This window comes from Miniopterus schreibersii (genome assembly GCF_964146895.1).
Source record: "Miniopterus schreibersii genome assembly, chromosome: 14".
NCBI lineage: Eukaryota > Metazoa > Chordata > Mammalia > Chiroptera > Miniopteridae > Miniopterus > Miniopterus schreibersii.
This window is the reverse complement of record NC_138114.1, coordinates 5681308-5700124: the sequence shown is the minus strand read 5'-3', so window position 1 is coordinate 5700124 and position 18817 is coordinate 5681308. Positions and strand designations below refer to the sequence as shown.

The following is an 18817-nucleotide window of genomic DNA, read 5'->3' as shown; positions in this document are numbered from 1 at the left end:
GTGGGCTTCTCTGAAGTAAGCCCTGAGGTGAGGTTTTTCACCCAGTAATTTCTTAAAAAGTTGCCCTCGGGATACCAGTGAGGGGCCAGGGAGGCAGGGCAGAGGATGAGAGCCAAGCTGGGTGCAGAGCCCAACAAAGGAAGGTCTCGGCCTGAGCCACAGGGAGCCTTGAACTGAGACGTCTGTCTTCACCCATCTGAGTGTCCAAGTGGATACCAGGCTGCAGGGCTTTGGGGCTCCCCCGCCCAGGAGCTTGGGCAGGGGGCTGAGGGGGCAGAGGAGGGACGGGAACCCCTAGGCACTTCAGGTTCTCCCCGTGCCTGCTCCAGATGGGCTCCAGCAGCCCAAGGGCAGTCTTCTAATACACAGGCAGTCCTGAAAAACCGCCTCAGGGTACACGGTTCCAAGTAGAGGGGGAGGGTGGTGGGAGGCAAGAAAACAGGAAAAAGGACTCCAAGGGAATTGGGCAGAGCTCTGATGGGCTGGGGAAGTGTGTTGGTGATGTGTTCTCGAACCTTCTAAGCTTCAGCAGTGGCCAGGCCCTCTGGTTGCTGCACTGCTGGGTGGGTAGTGAGCAGCCCTCGCTGAGCCCCTCCTTCCTCAAGATGGGCTGGAGTGGGCCCAGGCCCACCCAAAGGCTCACCTGAAGAGAGGGACCCCTGACCTGTACCCCAAAGGACCACACTGTGCTTCCACAAAGCATCATCTGTCCACCCTGGAAGCTGTGAGCAGACAGAGGCGAGGCCTCTCTGGTTAGTGTTGTGGCCACAGCCTCCTGTGGTGCTTGTCACAGATTATTATTCATAAACATTTATCAAACGTGATGCTTTAATTGCTATTTTAGATTTCCTCAGGGAACCAGCTCAATGCCATTTGAAAATTTTTTTCGGATTCACACAAGCAGCACTGCACTTTGTCCCTGTACAGAGCGCACTGTGCTAAGGCTTCCCCCACCCCTCACAGACATAGCTGCCGGGACAGCTGTGAGGAGCTCCTCCTGTGCAAATACAGTCCCACCAAAATGCACGCAGGGTGATGTCTTTTGTTTGGGTGTTGTGTGCCTTTCTATTGTATACAGTTTTACATTTTGTGTATTGTTCTGCAATTTGCTTTCCACTACTAGAGTACAATTTAAGTAAATGTTAAAGCAGAAAAAGGGAAATGGGAGAGTTGGAGATAGTTGAGAGAAAATGGCATTTGAATGAAGAATGAAGGGGCTGGGAGGAAGCCCTGCAGAGAGGGGATGGCAGGTGCAGAGCCAGGGGCAAGCTCCCCGGGGCTGGCCTGTCTGAGCGACTGCAGAGGCCAGTGTGGCCAGGACTGGGGAGCACAAGGAGGCCTGAGGACCTTGCAGGCTGTTGTGATGGCCCCCACTTATCCACAGAGCAATGAGTCCTGCAGGGTTGTCATGGGAGCAGCATGATCTCACTCTCATCTGTAAGAACTCCCTCTGGCTTCCCTGTTAAGAGACTGTAGAAAGATGTCAGAACAGAGAGCGCAGGAGAGGCTACAGCAGTAACTCAGGGGAGAGGTGACGGTACTGGGAGCAGGATGGCCTGAGGATGGTGCCTCACTGACAGATGGGGGAGTAGGTTTCAGGGTGGGCAAATTCCAGGACATGTGGCATTGGAGGTGTTCAGGTGGATAGTGCAATGGACACGTAGGTCTCACTTCAGGGTTGAGCCTTCTGCACATCCATGGTGCCTAAATCCATGAGACAGTGAGCATGGACAGAAATGGGGTCCAAGGACTATCCCTGGACACTGGGCATCAAGAAGTGGGAAAAATGAGGACACTGAGTGATGACCAGTGAAGGAGGGGAGAGGCAAGAGTGGTCTGGGAACACAAGGGTAGAAATGATACTGGAGAAGGGAGGGACCAACTTGGTCAAGTGTACAAGGGGTCAAGGAACGGGAGAACTGACCTGACCCTTGGATTGAACAGCACGAGGTTTATTGGTGACCTTGATAAGAGCAGTTTGGGTGGGACAGGTAGGGAAAGCCTGGCTGGGTGGGGTCAAAAGTGAGCAGGAAGCAGTCAGAGATGATGAAAAATCCTCGAGGTGGATGGTGGTGCTGGTTACATAGCAATGAGAATGGACCAGATGTCACTGAACTCTACACTTAAAAGTGGTTACAGTGGTAAATGTCAGGTGAGGTATATTTTATTACCAAAGCAAGGGGAGAGGAGAGGAACTGGAGAAAGGGAGTGAAGACACTTCTTCTGAGGTGTTGGTTAAAAAAGGGAGTTAGCCATGTTAGTATATACATCCATCTCATTCTTTTTAAGGTCTGCAAAGCATCTTATAATGTGAATATAACAGTTTATTTAGCTATTTTCCTATTTGGGGGCACTTGGGTTTTTCCAGTCTTAGGGATCACAGGGATGCTCCTGAGGCATCCTTGTGGTTCCTTCTGTAGGAAAGAGGCAAGAAGCAGGATTGCTGGGTGTAGAGTAGGCATGTTTTTAATTTTAATAAACACAGCTCAGTCACCCTCTGCATAGTGGCTTGTAATTACAAGCTCACCATCACACGATATTACTACACTTTTTAAAGGTGCTGTGTCATACTATGGCTATAATTCGCATTTCCAGAATTACTGTTGAAGTTCTGCAACTCTGAACATCTGACCGGCCATGGGTACTCCTCTTCTGTACATTGCCTGTTCGCTTCTTTCATTTCTTCCGCTCAGAAACCAGAGCTCCCACTTCCCTAGTGGGAAATCCGCGTGGACCGGTGCCTCCTCTGCTGGGCCCGCACTCGTGTTGCCCCGCGACGCCTTGGAGCTGCACAGCCCTTGTCCTCTGACGGTGAACGAACCTTTGGGTACTATTCTACTTCCTCCACCCTGGGTCTGACCTCTTGGCTTTGAGTTGACTTGTTTCCAGCCGGGGCAGCCCTGACAGAAACCAGGCCGTCATTTTGCCCACTTGGGAGAATTCTTCCTTTAAGCTTTTCTCCTCCCTCCCTGGTGCCACTGGCCTGAAGCACCTAGAGGCTGCTCAGACTCGGTTCTCGGGAAGAATTGTGTCATCTGTAGTGATCAGGACTGACTGGGTTGGAATCCTGCCTCCATCATATACCAATAATATTTGTGACCTTGAGTTAGCTGCTTCCCTCCCTCGAGTCTCAGTCAGAAAAATCATGTTTATTCTGAGGAATAAATGAAATTACTCATGTCAGCTGCCTTGCCCCAACTTCCAACTCTGGTCTTCGGGGGCACTTGTGCATGTCAGTCCTATCCACTGCCCCCCACCCCACCCTTGCTCTGTTCGTGCATTGAGTTTCTCCTTTCCCCCATCTCAGCCATCTAAGGCCAGCTTTTCCAAGAAGGGAAGGCAGGGCTGGTGCTCATGCAATGAGAGCTGTGTCTACCAACACCCTTTGGGTGAGAAAGCTCACAGCCCCACGTCCTCTCTCACCAGCCACGTGGCAGGGCTCAGAATGACCATCACAGGTTGGGCCAGGGCACCCAGAGGGTTTACAGCACCCTAGCACAGACACAGCTCAAGAGTGGCAGCAACATCGAGTGGTTGAAGTCGGGGCCAAGTGCAAAGAGAACTGGGTCGGGGAATCGAGATGGTTGGTGCAGGTAGGTTCTCTAATGCCCAGCAGGTGGAGCCTCATGGGCCAGGTGCCCCAGAGTAGGGGGAAGGCCTCAACGCTGCTACAGGTCCCTGTTCATATCCCTCCATGTCCCCTGCCTCTTACCACAGCCCAAGATGGTGTCTTGCTGCTTTAGGCTAATCCCCACCACCACCCGAGCCCAGGTTCCACATGTGTCAGCTCCCACCCTTTAAGCCCTTCCCTGGCTCACTAGTCCCCCTGTTCCCCACCCATAGCCTCACCTCTCTCAGTCTAAAGACCCTCACCCATCAGCTTTTAATCAGGCTCAGGCCCCCCTGTCTTAAGAAGGAGCACCCTGCCCTCTCTTCTACGGTCCCCTCAGGAGACCTCCCTCCCTCTCCCCTCCTCTGCAGGGACCAGCCCTGGAAGGGTTCTCCACGCTCCGGCTGCACTGCCTCCTCCCTGCGCCACCCTCTCCGGTGACCTTAGCCCACTCTCTGCCTTGGGCATGCTTTCCCCCTGTTACACCCTCTCTGGGTCCTCTAAGCGCTGTCTCCCTGGTGATTCTCCCAGAGTCGGTGACAAGCCGCTCTGCCCCTTCCCATCCTCAACACCAAGTTCCTGGGGGTGCTGGCTTACACATACACTCACACTTGCACACATACACACTCGTGCGTGTGTGCCTGCACACCACTCTCACAGTCACGCACAGGATTCCTCGGAGGTGTCGGGTCTCCTGGCTCCCCAGGGCCTTCGGTCTCGGGAAGAGGTGGATACACACACTGCGAACTACCCGGGTACACGCCAGACCCTCATTCATGCTGTTCTAAAGGTGAAATTGAAGGGAAAAGACAGGGACTCACTTCAGTGGAGTGACTGGGGGGGCGTAGAGGTGTCAGAGCTGACCCACACCTTCAAGGGAAGGTAGGCCGTGGACGGTGGGGATGAGCAGATGGGCATTCTGAGGAGACGTTGTCAGGTGTCACTGGAGCCAGGGGCAGTGGTCATCAAAGGCGCCTGGGCTGTTTCAAAACTCCAGATCCAGGTCCTTCCCCGCAAAGTTCCGGTTCCGCAGGTCTGGACAGCAGTGCTGCTAGGCCACCAGCGGTGCCATTCACAGGCCCCTCTGGCAGCCAGAGCTGGGAGGGTGGGAGGGTGTGGTCCAGCCGCAGCGCTGTCCCATGAAAGAACTGTGGCGGCCAGGCCGGGCGTGCACTTGTTCCACACAGAGTTGGTGAATCCACGACTACTTTTGAGAAAAGAAGTAAAGTGATTAGACCCACATTAGATGGATTTCCGTGGCCGCTGCATCTCTCTTCTGGAGGCTACTGTGGAGGGCAGGAGGTGAAAGGAAGGAGTCTGGGCAGGGATGATAAGAATTTTAATGACTCGGTAAAAGAGGAATGAAAATGGAATAAGTGCAGAGAGAATCTTCAGAATTTGGAAACTAGTTGACTGTAGGGCCTGAAGGAGAGGGATTTGTCTGAACACCTCCAGGCGTCAGGCCGGTTGCCTGTGAGCCCCCAGTGACATTGTTGCTTATGGTTTATTCCCTCACCAGACGGGGAGCTCCAGGGTACAGGAACAACTTGGGGCTCTGCACTATACCTGTGGGGTTCTGTAGACCTGGAAGGCGTGAGTGGGTGAAGGAATGAGTGAGTGTCTTGTGAGCCGAGGAGCCTCAGCTGTGGAGTGCCTTCCACCCTCCTCCTGCGTGGTCAGTCTGCCCTGGGCCTGCTCCTGGGCCCTCTCCAGAAACTCTCAGCTCTGGAGCCCTAGAATGTCAAAGCCATTTGACTTGAAACCTTGGCTTAACTATTTCCAGCACTGAATAAGTTGGTTCAGGAAATGCTGAGGACGGGAACAGTGGTTATTAATAAATCATAACAATGATTATTTTTCTTTCAAGACATTCACTGGGGCGTATAAGTAATATCTGTGTAATTGATCAGCTGGGGGGGAACCTGGGCTGGTTTGGCAGCGCAGCATCTGCGGGAAGTGCTCCCCTGGTGAAATAAGGGCAGCAGGAGCCAGCTGGTCCTCTCCTGCACGGGAGGGTGGGGCAGGGAAGGTGGGATGCTTGTATCTGCAGAAGCAGACACTGGCCAGGCTTGTTGCCTGAGGGCTGGCGCGGCCTGCTTGCCCAAGGGTCCCCCTTGCCTGCTCCCTCCTTACCTGCAGCCCTCAGGAGGGTGGTGCCCAGGGCTTGGGGAGCAGGGCAAAAAATGTCGCCCCTCCTTTGTCTTTCCAGATTGAGGGAACTGAGGGCCAGTCACGCTGTGGTTATTTATTTATTGCACAAGTGTGCTGGGCACCTGCTTCCTGCCAGTCCAAGCACCCAGGGTCCTGTGCTCCGAGTTTCTGGCTTCCTGAACAGACACACCTGGACAGAGGGCACCTCCACAAATCGCCCAGAGCAGGGCTGAGGCTCCTTGGCACGCCTCACTGTCGGGGTACGCACCAAGGCACCCAGTTGTTGTTGTGCCAGTCCTGCGCAGGATGCTGCTGGCATTTGGAAAGAAGGGCAGGTGCATCCCTGCTCCTACCAGTGCTATGATCTTGTCAAATGAGACAGAATTAGGCCCTGTCATAATGGAAGACAAGAGACAAACCAGGGACGTGGTGCTAGAGCGTTCCATGAAGCCCCAGAGGGTCTGTGGCAGGATGGAGGGTTCTAAGCACCCCTTGCAGAGTCCTGGAGAAGAGGCAGAAGAGAATGGACAACAGACAGTGGAGGCCTGAGCCAACCCACCCGCACCAGAGAGTCTTTACCAACCACAGGGCCCAGCTTTCTCGAAGGCTCATGTTGATCCTAATTAAAAAACTAAAGCCTAGGCCACCCCAGTGACTTAATTTTATAGTAGATTCTAGACCCATTAAAAGGATTTTTAGAGGTGAGGATCCTGAGACCCAGAGAAGAAAACTCAGTAACCAAGGGGACATACCTGTCCCCTCTCCCTCTTGGTCCTTTATCAGACTCCACCCTGGTTTCATCATCATTTTCATCTCCTTAGAACCCAACCAGGCCCAGATCCTGGAAAGGGATCCGAAAGTGTCTATCAAATCCAGCCCCGCTCCAGCCCTCTGACAGCCTGAGACAGGAGGGGTGGGTACCGCCCTAAGAACTGACGTCCCTCCTGGCACAAACCCCACCTGCCTGCCCACTGCTCAGGCTTCTCCACCAGGCAGGCATTTCTCCCTCCAGGGCTGGCCACAAGGCTGCAGAACAGCGGGGCTGTGCAGCGCAGACACCAGACTCAGTGTGGGGGACCCTGAAAATGGAAGGGCAGGTTTTCCAGGGCTGCGGAGAGACTTCTGGGAAGGGCTGAGGCTCACACGAGAGGGGAAGAGACCCAAATGGCCCAGGAACCTACAGGGATCCCAGCTGCTCCCCCCAACGCCTGTCCTTTGCACCAGGGGCAACCCATTAACTGGGCACAGGGAGCTTCGTACAGTTAGTGGGAGCCTATGCGCAGATGTTTCACATGATTAGTAATTTAATAACAAGGGGAGCTAGACAGTGACTGTCATTTCATGCTTACTAAAGTAGGAATACTCAAATCATGCTATTTCTTGTTGATGGTTATGAACAAGGGGGACACTAGTGTAATTTTTGTGGTGCAACATAGCTTCACACCATTTTTTGAAGTGTGAATGGCCCCTGAAGGCCTAAAAGCCATGAGGCCTGTCCCTTCTGCCCCGTGAGCCCGCCGCTGGGAGCCTACCTTCAGGAACAGTTCTGCCTTATCGTATCTCCATCGCCACGGTCACCCGTCACTGGGCACCTGGTGCAGGCCGAGCGTTCTGCCCGCATGGCCATCTGTCCTCCCACTCGCCTGCAGGGTCAGCTGCTGCCACTCTGCATGGGCCCAGCTTGCTGAGCGACTGACTGAGACTCAGAGTTCACAGAGCTGGCAGTATCTCCTCAACTGAACCACTGTCACTTTAATTAAAAAACTAACGTTGGAAAGAATTCCAGTGCCCAGCACTAGGAAATCCTTAGGTAATTCACAGGGACAGTAAACAGCTACAGAAATAAAGGAAGGAGTACACTTCTATCTGATATACTTCGATATGCTTGGGGACCAGGAGCCGCAGAAAGGTGGGGAGCAAAGGTGTAGAGTGGCCAGTAAACGCAAGAACAAGGAAAGCTCTGCGCAGGTGCAGGACACTCGGGCTTCAGGGCCCGGCCGCTTTCCCCGAAGGAGGACCTGGTCATGCCCCAGGTCCCCTCATTGCCTGCCCTCAGGGTCACCCATCCTTCAGCTAAGCAGGGCGAGCCTGGAACAACCTGCTTCCTCTCTGGGCCAAGGCCCAGCTGAGTGAGGCAAGGCTGGGACATTCAGCAGCCAGGGATGCCAAACGGATTCAAGGCAGGTCCTGCAGGACCTCAGGGTCTGACTTGCTTGGCTGGTGGCACGCACAGGGCAGTCACAGCTGCTTGGAGCTTCAGGGAGTAGAGTGGTGCCTCCCCTTACTCTCTATTGTTGGTGAGCCCACCCCTTCCAGAGCAGGGCCCATGGGATGACCTCCTTATATTTTGTCATATAAAAGTGGCAGATTTGGGATTATATCCCAGCCATATGACACTAATGGCAAAGATGGCAGCCACCAGACTAGGGTTTCCTTGGACAGACACCAGCCAATGTTCTATTCAGTGTCATGTAAGAAACAGACCTACCTAAACATGAGGACAAGCCTAAGTGGCCTGTGATGTTAAACAACATGACTTGCACCCATTCCCTTCACCCATGTGGATCTAGGTAAGACGCCTGTCCTCCCATCCCCACCCCTCAGTCCAGAAGGGCAGGAAGGCCACCACACAGGTATGACCAGCGTGCACGGCCTGTTCTGGCAGGGGAAGGTGCGCTGGTCTGGAGATTTAGAAGGAAGGTTCTATGGAGACATCTTGAGGATGAGTAGGAGCTTACTCTGCAGCCAAAGCCAGGGGCTGAGTGGGGCCAAGAGAGAAGAAAGGCCCAGGCTGGTAGGACAGTATGGGCAGAGGGTGGGCCAGATTTAGGGGGCTGCAATCACTAAGGTAGCGGGAGGAGCTTACACACACACACTCACACATAGGATGACAGGTACAGTACAACAGCTGGGCCGCAGGGACCGTGTGATCCAATTAGAAGTGAGGATCCATGGTCTAAGAATCACAAACGTTATTACATTAGGGCTCAGATTTGTTCCTCCGAGGTCCAGGAGGACCCCTTTCAGCAACCACTGCAACAATATCTTTGATACACTAGAGAGAGGAGAGGAGCCTGCAGGGAAGACGGGCTCTGAGGCTCTGACGTAAGAAAGAAGGCCCCTCTGCCCTGCAGGGAGCCACAAAGGGCTGAAGCAGAGGCCCCCTGCCCAGGCCCACCCTCCCAGGATGGTGCCATAGAAACAGCAAGGTGGCTTTGGGAACTGGGCAAGGATACTCAGGCCTGATGCCTCCAGAGGAGGGATACCATACAGAAACCAGAGAGAGCCTCTGCATAGGGCCACGTCCTTGGGGTCTGAGTGACAGGAACCTTCTAGAATGTAAGCTCCAGCAGGACCCAGATTTTTGTGTGTTTTTTAAGTAATTTTTTTATTTACTTATTTTTTTATTCTCACCTGAGGGTATGTTTGTTGATTTATTTTCTTTTATTAATTTTTTTATTTTTTAATCATCTCAGAAAGAGGAAGGGAGGGAGAGAGAGAAGGAGAGAAACATCTATGTGAGAGAAACATCGGTCAGCTGCCTCCTGCATGCCCCCCAACAGAGGATCAAACCTGGAACCTGGGTATGTGCCCTGACTGGATTTGAACCCACCACCTTTTGGTGTATGAGACAATGCTCCAACCAGCTGAGCCACCAGGCCAGGGCAATTTTTTTAAATTTTTAAAAATACAGATCACATACAATATTATAATAGTACAACGTAATGATTAGACATTTATATAACTTATGAAGTGATCCCCCCAATAAGTCTAGTACCCATCGGACACCACATAGTTATGACAATATTATTGACTATATTCCCTATGCTGTACTTTACATCCCCATGACTGTACTGGAAATTTGTACTTCTTAATTCCCTCACCTTTTCCACTCATCACTGTAACCACTCTCCCATCTGGCAACCATCAATTTGTACTTAGGATCTATGAGTCTGTTTCGGTTTTGTTTGTTCATTAATTTTGTTCTTTAGATTCCACATAGAAGTGAAATCACATGGTATTTGTCTTTCTCTGTCTGACTTATTTCACTTAGCATAACACCATCTAGGTCCATCCATGTTTTTGCAAATGGGAAGATCTCATTCTTTTTTATGGCTGAGTAATATTCCATTGTATTTATCACATCTTTACCTATTCATCTACTAATGGACACTTAGGTTGCTTCCATATATTGGCCAATGTAAGTCATGCTGGACTGAACATAAGGATGCATATATCTTTTCAAATTAGTATTTTGGATCTCTTCAGATAAATACCCAGGAGTGGGATTGCTGGGTCATATGATAGTTCTATTTTTAATTTTTGGAGGCACATACATACTGTTTCCATAGTGGCTGCACTAATCTATAATCCCAGCAGGGCATGAGGGCACCCTTTCCTCCACATCCTCTTCAAGACTTGTTGTTTGTTGATTTGATGGTGGCCATTCTGACAGGTGTGAGGTGATAGCTCATGGTGGTTTTTAATTTGCATTTCTCTGCTGATTAGTGATGTTGAGCATCTTTTCATATGTCTATTGGCCATCTGTGCGTCTTCCTTGGAAAAATTTCTCTTCGGGTTCTCTGTCCATTTTTAAATTTTTTAATTGGATTGTTTGTGTTTTGGGTGTTAAGTTGTATGAGTTCCTTATATATTTTGCATATTAACTCATTGGTGAATCGTCTTCCATTCAGTAGGTTGTCTTTTAGTTTTGTTGATGGTTCCTGTTACTATACAAAAAGCTTTTAGTTTGATGTAGTTCAATTTGTTTATTTTTTCCTTTGTTTCTCTTGCCTGAGGTCACATATCCAAAAAGATATTGCTCAGAGCAATGTCACAGAGTTTATTGCCTATGTTTTCTTCTAGGAGTTTCAGGTCTTATATTCAAGTCTTTAATTCATTTTGAGTTTACTCTTGTACAGGGGTGGACAAAAGTGGGTTTATACTTGTTTGTATGGAAAACAATAATTAATAAATAATAATACAAGAATAAACTCTGTATTTTGTGTACTCACAACTGTAAGCCTACTTTTGCCCTCCCCTATATAAGTATAGGGTAAGAAAGTGATCCAGTTTCATTCTTCTGCATGTATCTGTATCGTTTTTCTAACATCATTAATTGAAGAGACTATCTTTACCCCATTGTATATTTTTGCCTCCTTTGTCATAGATTAATTGGGCATGGATTTATTTCTGGGCTCTCTGTTCCTTTTCATTGATCTATGTCTGTTTTAATGCCTGTACCATGCTGTTTTGATTACTATGGCCTTGTAGTATAGTGTGATATCAGGTAGTGTGATACCTCCAACTTTGTTCTTCTTTCTCAGGATAGTTTTGGCTATTCGGGGTCTTTTGTAGTTACATATAAACTTTTGAATTATTTGTTCCAGTTTTATGGAAAATGCCATTGGTTTTATATAGAGATTGCTTTGGGTAGTATATGAGTATGGTCATTTTAAGGATGTTAATTCTTCCAATCCATGAACACAGCATATTCTTCCATTTATTTGTATCTTCTTTGATTTCTTTCTTTAGTGTTTTACGGTATTTCAAGTACAGACATTCTACCTCCTTGGTTAAATTTATTCTTAGGTATTTATTCTTTCTGCTGCAATTGTAAATGGAATTGTTCTCTTAATTTCACTTTCTGATAGTTTGTTACTGGGGTATAAAAATGACACTGATTTCTGAATATTAATTTTATATTTGGCTACTTTACTGAATTTGTTTTAGTTCTAGTAGTTTTTTGGTGGATTCTATGAGGGTCCCTCTTTCTAGCATTATGTCACCTGAAAATAATGACAGTTTCACTTCTTCCTTTCAAATTCAGAAGCTTGCCCTGGCCAGGTAGTTCAGTTAGTTAGAGCATCATCCCAATACGCCAAGATTGCAGGTTCAATCCCCATTAGGATGCATACAGGAATCAACCAATGAGTGAGTAAATAAAAGGAACAGCAAATTGACGTTTCTCTCTCTTCCCCTCTCTCTCTCTAAAAAAATTTTAAAAGATTGTTTAAAAGATTCTTTTCTTTTCTTTTTTTGTCTGATTGCTATGGCTAGGGCATCCAATACTATGTTAAATAAAAGTGGACAATCTTGTTCCTGATCTTAAAGAAAAAGCTTTCAGCTTTTCACCATTGAGTATGATGCTAGCTGTGGAATTACGTTGAGGCTTTTCCCTATATCCCCATTTTGCTAGAGAGTTTCTGTCATAAGCAGATGTTGACTTTTGTCAAATGCTTTTTCTGTATCTATTATTTTTATGACCATATTTTTATTCTTTATATTGTTTATGTGGTGTATCATGTTAATTAATTTGAAGATATCAAACTAACATTGCACCCCAGGAATCCATTTGGTCATGGTGTATGATCTTTTTAATGTATTACTGAATTTGGTTTCCTAATATTTTGTTGAGGAGTGTAGCATCTATGTTCAAAAGGGATATTGGCCTATAATTTTCTTTTTCTGTAGTATCTTTGTCTGGTTTTGATATAGGGCAGTGATTTTCAACTGGTGTGCAGAAAGAATTTTTAGGGTAACTAGTCTCTTTTCCCTTACATTATCAAATTTTAAAAACGACAACAGCTAAAACAGCAATAGCTGTCTGGTGTGAATGAATCACCAAAAATATAATATATTTTTTGATGTGCTGTGCAATTTTAGTAATTAGTTTATGTGTGCCATGAGATGAAACAGGTTGAAAAGCGCTGATACAGGGTAATTCTGGTCTTGTAAAATGAATTTGGGAGCCTTCCCTCATCTTCAGTTTTTTGGAATAGTTTGAGAAGGATGAGCGTTAGTTCTTTGAATGTTTGGTAAAGTTAACCTCTGAAGCTATTTGGTTCAGGACTTTTGTTTGCTGGGAATTTTTTGGTTACTGATTTGATTTCATTAGTAGTTATTGGTCTGTTCAGATTTTCTGTTTCTTCCTGATTCAATCTTGGAAGATGGTATGTTTCTATGAATTTATCCATTTTTCCCTATTGTCCAATTTGTTAGCATATATTGTTCATAGTGTTTTGTGATAATTCTTTGTATTTCTGTGGTGTCAGTTGTCACTTCTCCTCTTTAATTTCTGATTTTATTTATTTGCGCCATCTTTCTTCCCCCCAATGAATCTGGCTAAAGATTTATCAATTTGTTTATCTTTTCAAAGAACCCCTTCTTGATTTCATTGATTTTTTTATATTCTTTTTCAAACTCTACTTTTTTTATTTCCTCTCTGACCTTTATTATTTTCTTCCACCTACTCACTTCGGGCTTTGTTTGTTATTCTCTTTTTAGTTCCTTTAGGTATAAGGTTAGACTGTTTGAGATTTTTTTGTTTCTTGAAATAGGCCTGTATTGCTATAAATTTCCCTCTTGGAACTGTTTTGGCTTTGTCCCATAGATTGAAGGTCATTGTGTTTTCATTTTCATTTGTCTTTTGATTTCTTCCTTGATCTTGTCATTAATCCATTCATTGTTAGTAGCATGTTATTAAGCCTCCATGTGTTTGTGTGTTGTAACTGATTTTTAGTTTCATACTATTTTGATTGGAGAAGATTCTTGATATGATTTCAACCTTCTTGAATTTACTGAGACTTCTTTTGTGGCCTAACATGTGGTCTACCCTGGAAAATGTCCCACATGCTTAACAAGAATATATATTCTATTGCCTTTGGGTGAAAAGTCCTAAAAATATCAATTACAAGACCATCTGGTCTATCATTTAAGGCTTCCTTGTTGATATCCTGTCTGGATGATCTAGCCATTGATTTCTTGGTTGTTAAAATCCCCCACTATGACTTATTACTGTTGCTCTCTTCCTTTATGTCCATCAAGATTTGCTTTATATATTTAGGTGCTCCTATGTAGGGTGCTAGATATTTACAAGAGTTTATCCTCTTGTTGGATTGATCCTTTTCTTATTATGAAATGTCCTTCTTTGTCTCTTCTTACAGCCCTTGTTTTAAAGTCTATTTTGTTTAGTATAAGTATTGCTACCCTGGCATTTTTTTCTGTTTTCATTTGCATGAAATGTCTTTTTCCATCCCTTTACTTTCACTCTGTATGTGTCTTTCTATCTAAAGTAGGTATCTTGTAAGCAGCAGATGTATGAGTATTTTTTTATCCATTCATCTACCCTATGTCTTTTGATGGGAGCCTTTAGTCCATTTAAAGTTCTAATTGATAGGTATTGCCATGATATTAATAGTTTTCTGCTTGTTTTTGTAGTTCTCTGTTCCTTTCTTATTCTCTTGCTCACTTGTATGTTGACAACTTTCTATAGTATGGTGTTTGGATTCCTTTCTTTTAATTTCTTATACATCTCTTATAGATTTTTGTTTTGGGCCTACCATGTGCTTCATATATACTGTTATGTTTATAGCAGTTTATTTTAAGTGAATGGTTGCTTAAGTTTGAATATATTCTAAAATCATTACAATTATTACTCACCCCCTCCACTTTTATGTTTTTGTCATTACTTTTTACTTCTTTTTGTGTGTGTGTGTTTGTGTGCATTCCTTAATTTATTGTTGTAATTACACACATCTTCCTACTTTTGTCTTTTAACCTCTGTTCTTCTTTACAGTTGGTTGATCCACTGCTTTTACTAAGTGTTTGCCTTTGTCAGTGAGAATTTCTTTTCCTATATTTTCTTATTCATATTTCTGATCTCTTCTTTTCCTCTTAAAGAAGTCCCTTTAACATTTCTTGTAATACTGGTCTAATGGTAATGAACCCCTTTGGAACTACTTTAGCTTTTCCTTGCCTGGGAAGCTCTTTAATGCTCCTTCAATTCTAAATGACAGTCTTGCTGGGTAGAGCAGTTTTGATTGTAGATTTTTGTCTTTCATCTTTGAATATTTTATACTATTCCTTTCTGGCCTACAAAGTTTCTGTTGAGAAATAAACTGACAGTCTTATGGGAGTTCCCTTATAGGCAACTGCTTTTTGTTTGTTTGTTTGCTTGTTTGTTTGTCTGGGGTTTGGGGGAGGGGAGGTTGTTGCTCTTAAGATTCTTTCTTTGGCCCTGGCCAATGTAGCTCAGTTGATTGGAGCATCATCCAGTGCACTAAAGGGTTGTGGGTTTGATCCCCAGTCAGAGCGGGTACAAGAGGCAACCAATCAATGTTTCTCTCTCACAACTATGTTTGTCTCTCTCTCTCCCTCTCCCTCCCTCTCTCTTTAAAATCAACAAAAAATTTAAAGAAATATATATCTTCGAGTGAGGACTTTTAAAAAATTATTATCTCTTTGTTTTTAACTTTCGGCATTTTAATTATTATGTATCTTAGTGTGGTCCTCTTTGAATTCATTTTGTTGGGACTCTAGGTGCTTCTTGGCCTTCTCTGTTTCCTTCCCCAGGTTAGGTAAGTTTTTGGTCATTATTTCTTCAAATAGTTTTTTAATCCTTTGCTCTCTCTCTCTCTTCTCTTCCCCAGTGGCCCCTTAAACTATCCTCATAATTTAAAATTCTTTTTTCTTTTTCTGTTCCATTTATGTGTATTCTGCCACCTTGTCTTCCAGATTACTGATTTGATCTTGTTTCATCTAATCTGATGTTGATTCCCTCTAATGCCTTTTTCATATCAGTTATTGTATTCTTTATTTCTGACTGGCTCTTTTTTATGTTTTCTATCTCCATCTTTATGTTTTCTATCTCTTTGTTGAAGTTCTCACTGAGATCGTCTATTGTCCCCCTAAGTTCACTGAGCATCCTTATAACCAGCCTTTTGAACTCTGCGTCTGGTCGACAGCTTCTTCATGCGGTTTAGTTCTTCTCCTGGAGTTTCATCCTATTTTTTCGCTTGGGACATGTTTCTTTGTCCCCTTGTTTTGGCTGATTTCCTGTGTTTGTTTCTATGTATTAGGTAGACATGCTGTGTGTCTGGTCTTGGCAGAGTGGCCTAATTAGTAGGGGTCTTGTGGGGTCCAGTGGCACAGTCTTTCTGGTCACCAGAGCTGGGTGCTCCAGGGGTCTCCCTTGTGTGGACTGCATGGACCATCCTGCTGTAGTTGAATCTTGATTGCTGTTGGCATGTTAGTGGGTGGGAGTGACCCTTAGGCTGACTGTGAGGACTGGCCATGGCTATAGTAGAAGAGCTGTTGTGCAGGGGCTGAGCCCACAGAGCAGGATTGCTTTAGCGGGGTTCTAGTGCCATCTGAGTCTGCCCCTCTTTGTAAGCTGGTTGAGTGGTGCTCTGGTGTGGTCTGAAACTGGCCACCAGATGTGCTGGTTCCGGAGCCTCTTGCCTCTCTTAAGATTCTTTCTTGTAAGGGGCTCCAGTGCAGGTCAAGTTTAGCCACCACTTGTCCCCAGCTTGGGGCCATCTGGTGGGATCTACAAAGTAATCTGCTGTTGGTTGCCACTTGTGCTGATCTTGGAGTGTTGGTCTTGAAAGAGGCCATCCTGTTGCCACTAGTGTCAGGCTGGTCCCTTTGGTAGGCATCACGATGAGAGCTGCCACTTGTGCCAGATTTGTGGCAATTTCATTGAGGCAATGTTCCAAGCCAAGCCTGAATGCAATTGGGGCTACCTGATAGGAGTGACAGTGCACATTGAGAGCACGTGCCACTTGTGCTGGGCTTGGAGTAACTTAGCAAGAGTTATAGAGCATTCTGAGGCCAGCCGCTGCTTGTTTGGGTTTTGTGGATCTTTGAGAGACATTAGGAAAGTCCACAGAACAAGCTGAGTCAAGCTGTTTGTTAGGAAAAGCTGCTGGAAGAGGCTTAAACAGAGCAGGCGATTTGGGTGGGGCCGAGTCTCAGGGAATCACCAGGGCAAGGCAAGCAATATTATCCAGGTTAATGGAGAGCTCAGATTTGGCATCCACCTGTGTGTGCTGGCTGGGTGTCCGGGGAGAGCTCAACAAAGGAACAATGGCCCAGGCCAGCACTTCTGTTCTGCACACAGCTGTCCCAACCCCTGCCCCTCCAGCCTGTGACCTGAAGCTAGTCAATTTAGTGTCTTCTTGTAGGTCCCTGTTGCTTTTCCAGCTGCTGCCCACCCCCACCCCCGGAGCTCAGAGAAAGTGAGTTTGTGAGTGAGCGAGTCTGTGCATGGTCCGTCCCTTTAAGACCTGTAGCGCCTGGTCTCCGGTGGCCCTTCGTCTCACTTGACGCAATCCTCACTGGTTTTTATAAGCAGATATTATGGGGACTCCTCTTCCTGGCACTGGAGCCCCAGACTGGGGGGCCTGGTGAGAGGCTGGGGCTGCTCCTCCTGCTCAGGGGTGAACTCTGCAGACGAGCTGCCCCTCCCAGCTCTTATCACCACACTGCAGCGTGGGGCCTGCTGTTCCTTGTCCACCCCTCTTACCAGTCTTGAAGTGTCTTCTTTTTATTTTAATCCTCACTCAAGGACATGCTTCTATTGATTTTTTTTTTTTTTTTTTTTTTTAGAGAGAGAGAGAGAAAGGAAGAGGGAGAGAGAGAGAAACATCCATGTGAGAGTGAAACATCAATCCGTTGCCTTCCACACACACCCCAGCCAGAGATGGAACCCGCAGCCTGGGTGTGTGCCCTGACCGGGAATCGAACCCACAGCCTTTAGGTGTGCAGAATGGTGCTCCAACCCACTGAGCCACACCAGCCAGAGCTGCGGCTTCTTTATATCTTTAGTGTGGCTAGCCATCAGGCGGCTCTCAAAGGTAGTCAGTCTACAGTTTAGCTGCAACTGTGATGTGGTTGTGGGAGGAGGCAAGCCCAGCACTTGCCCACTTCACCATCTTGACCAGAAATCTTATGTCTCTTATTCACTGCTTAACCCCCAGCACCTGGAACAGTGACTGGGACGAGTAGGTGCTCAATAAATAATTGCTGATGAGCAAATGAATGGCCCATTGAACAGATGATGGATGGGTGGATGGATGGATGGATGGATAGATGGATGGATGGATGGATGGATGGATGGATGGATGGATGGATGGATGGATGGATGGATGGATGTGTGGATCCATGGGCGGACGTGTGGGTACATGGATGGATGCATGGGGTAGATGTGTGATAGATGAAGAAACCTGGGGAAATGGAGAACATGGGATCCCAGAGACATGGCAGAAACTAACCGGGCAGGCAAGCTGTCACCTGCCTCAGGTAGGTAACCTTGGGATGCTGCTGCTGAGGCACTCCAGCCCGTGTCCCGTTGAAGCCGAGGGGAAATAGGCCAAGCGTACAGGGCAGGATGCCAGGAGGGGGCAAGGATGGACAGCAGGCCTGCATCCTTCCCACTCACCTGGTGTGTTCTTGGCTTCCAGCCCGCTCCAAAAGCCTGGTGATGGGGGAGCAGAGCCGGAGCCCTGGGCAGCCACCCTGCCCCCACGGGCTGGGCCCGGTGCTGAAGGCCGGCTGGCTGAGGAAGCAGAGGAGCATCATGAAGAACTGGCAGCAGCGCTGGTTTGTGCTGCGTGGGGACCAGCTTTTCTACTACAAAGGCAAAGATGAGGCCAAGCCCCAGGTGAGAAGCATGTTTCATGTCAGGCAGACATCAAGGCAGGGCTCCGAGGGAGGGTTGATTCTGCCCCGGAGGGGAGGGGGCAGAGAGACCTTCCCGTCAGGACCTCCGAGCCACTGACTACTCTCGGAGCGACTCTTCACCAGGCGTCCTGTGGTTTTCATTCCAAGCCCTGTGTTCCCGGTGCCGCAGCTGTTTTACTGAAACATCCACAGCTTCAGTAATGAGCATGTTTTCTATGATGCTGATAGAGAGCATCTGTGCACAGCTGGAGAAAACAAGTCCTTTCTGTGTTCTTTCCAGCCTCTCTGTGCTTCCAAGGAGACACAGGCACCCACATTGCATTACTATCATTGTCCAGGAAAATGGGTACCCAACTATCTATCTTCCCACTGAAATCCAGCTCCCTGGCCGGATGCCTCGGCCTCTCGGTGGCTGCTGCATTTTCCACCAGCACCGTGAGATCCACCTCAGGTGCTTTCATGTCAGTCTTTCCACCCAAAGACCTCAGTTCACTCACTCCGAGAAACTGGTCGCCCACCTCCCCGAGGCCCAGCCTGGTGACTGTTGGGCCGCACACAAGTTACAATGAAGTGCTGCCATCCAAGGCAGCC

The 18817-nt window shown here is 47.2% G+C and overlaps 1 protein-coding gene across 1 annotated transcript in view; it reads left to right on the top strand.

Annotated features, from left to right (window-relative positions):
* Positions 1-18817, top strand: part of ARHGAP22 (Rho GTPase activating protein 22) — a 182677-nt gene that overhangs the window by 44251 nt on the left and 119609 nt on the right. Inside the window, exon 2 of the mRNA XM_081158162.1 lies at positions 18007-18206. Within this exon, the coding sequence (XP_081014288.1) occupies positions 18007-18206 (200 nt within the window). The remainder of the gene's footprint in view (positions 1-18006; positions 18207-18817) is intronic.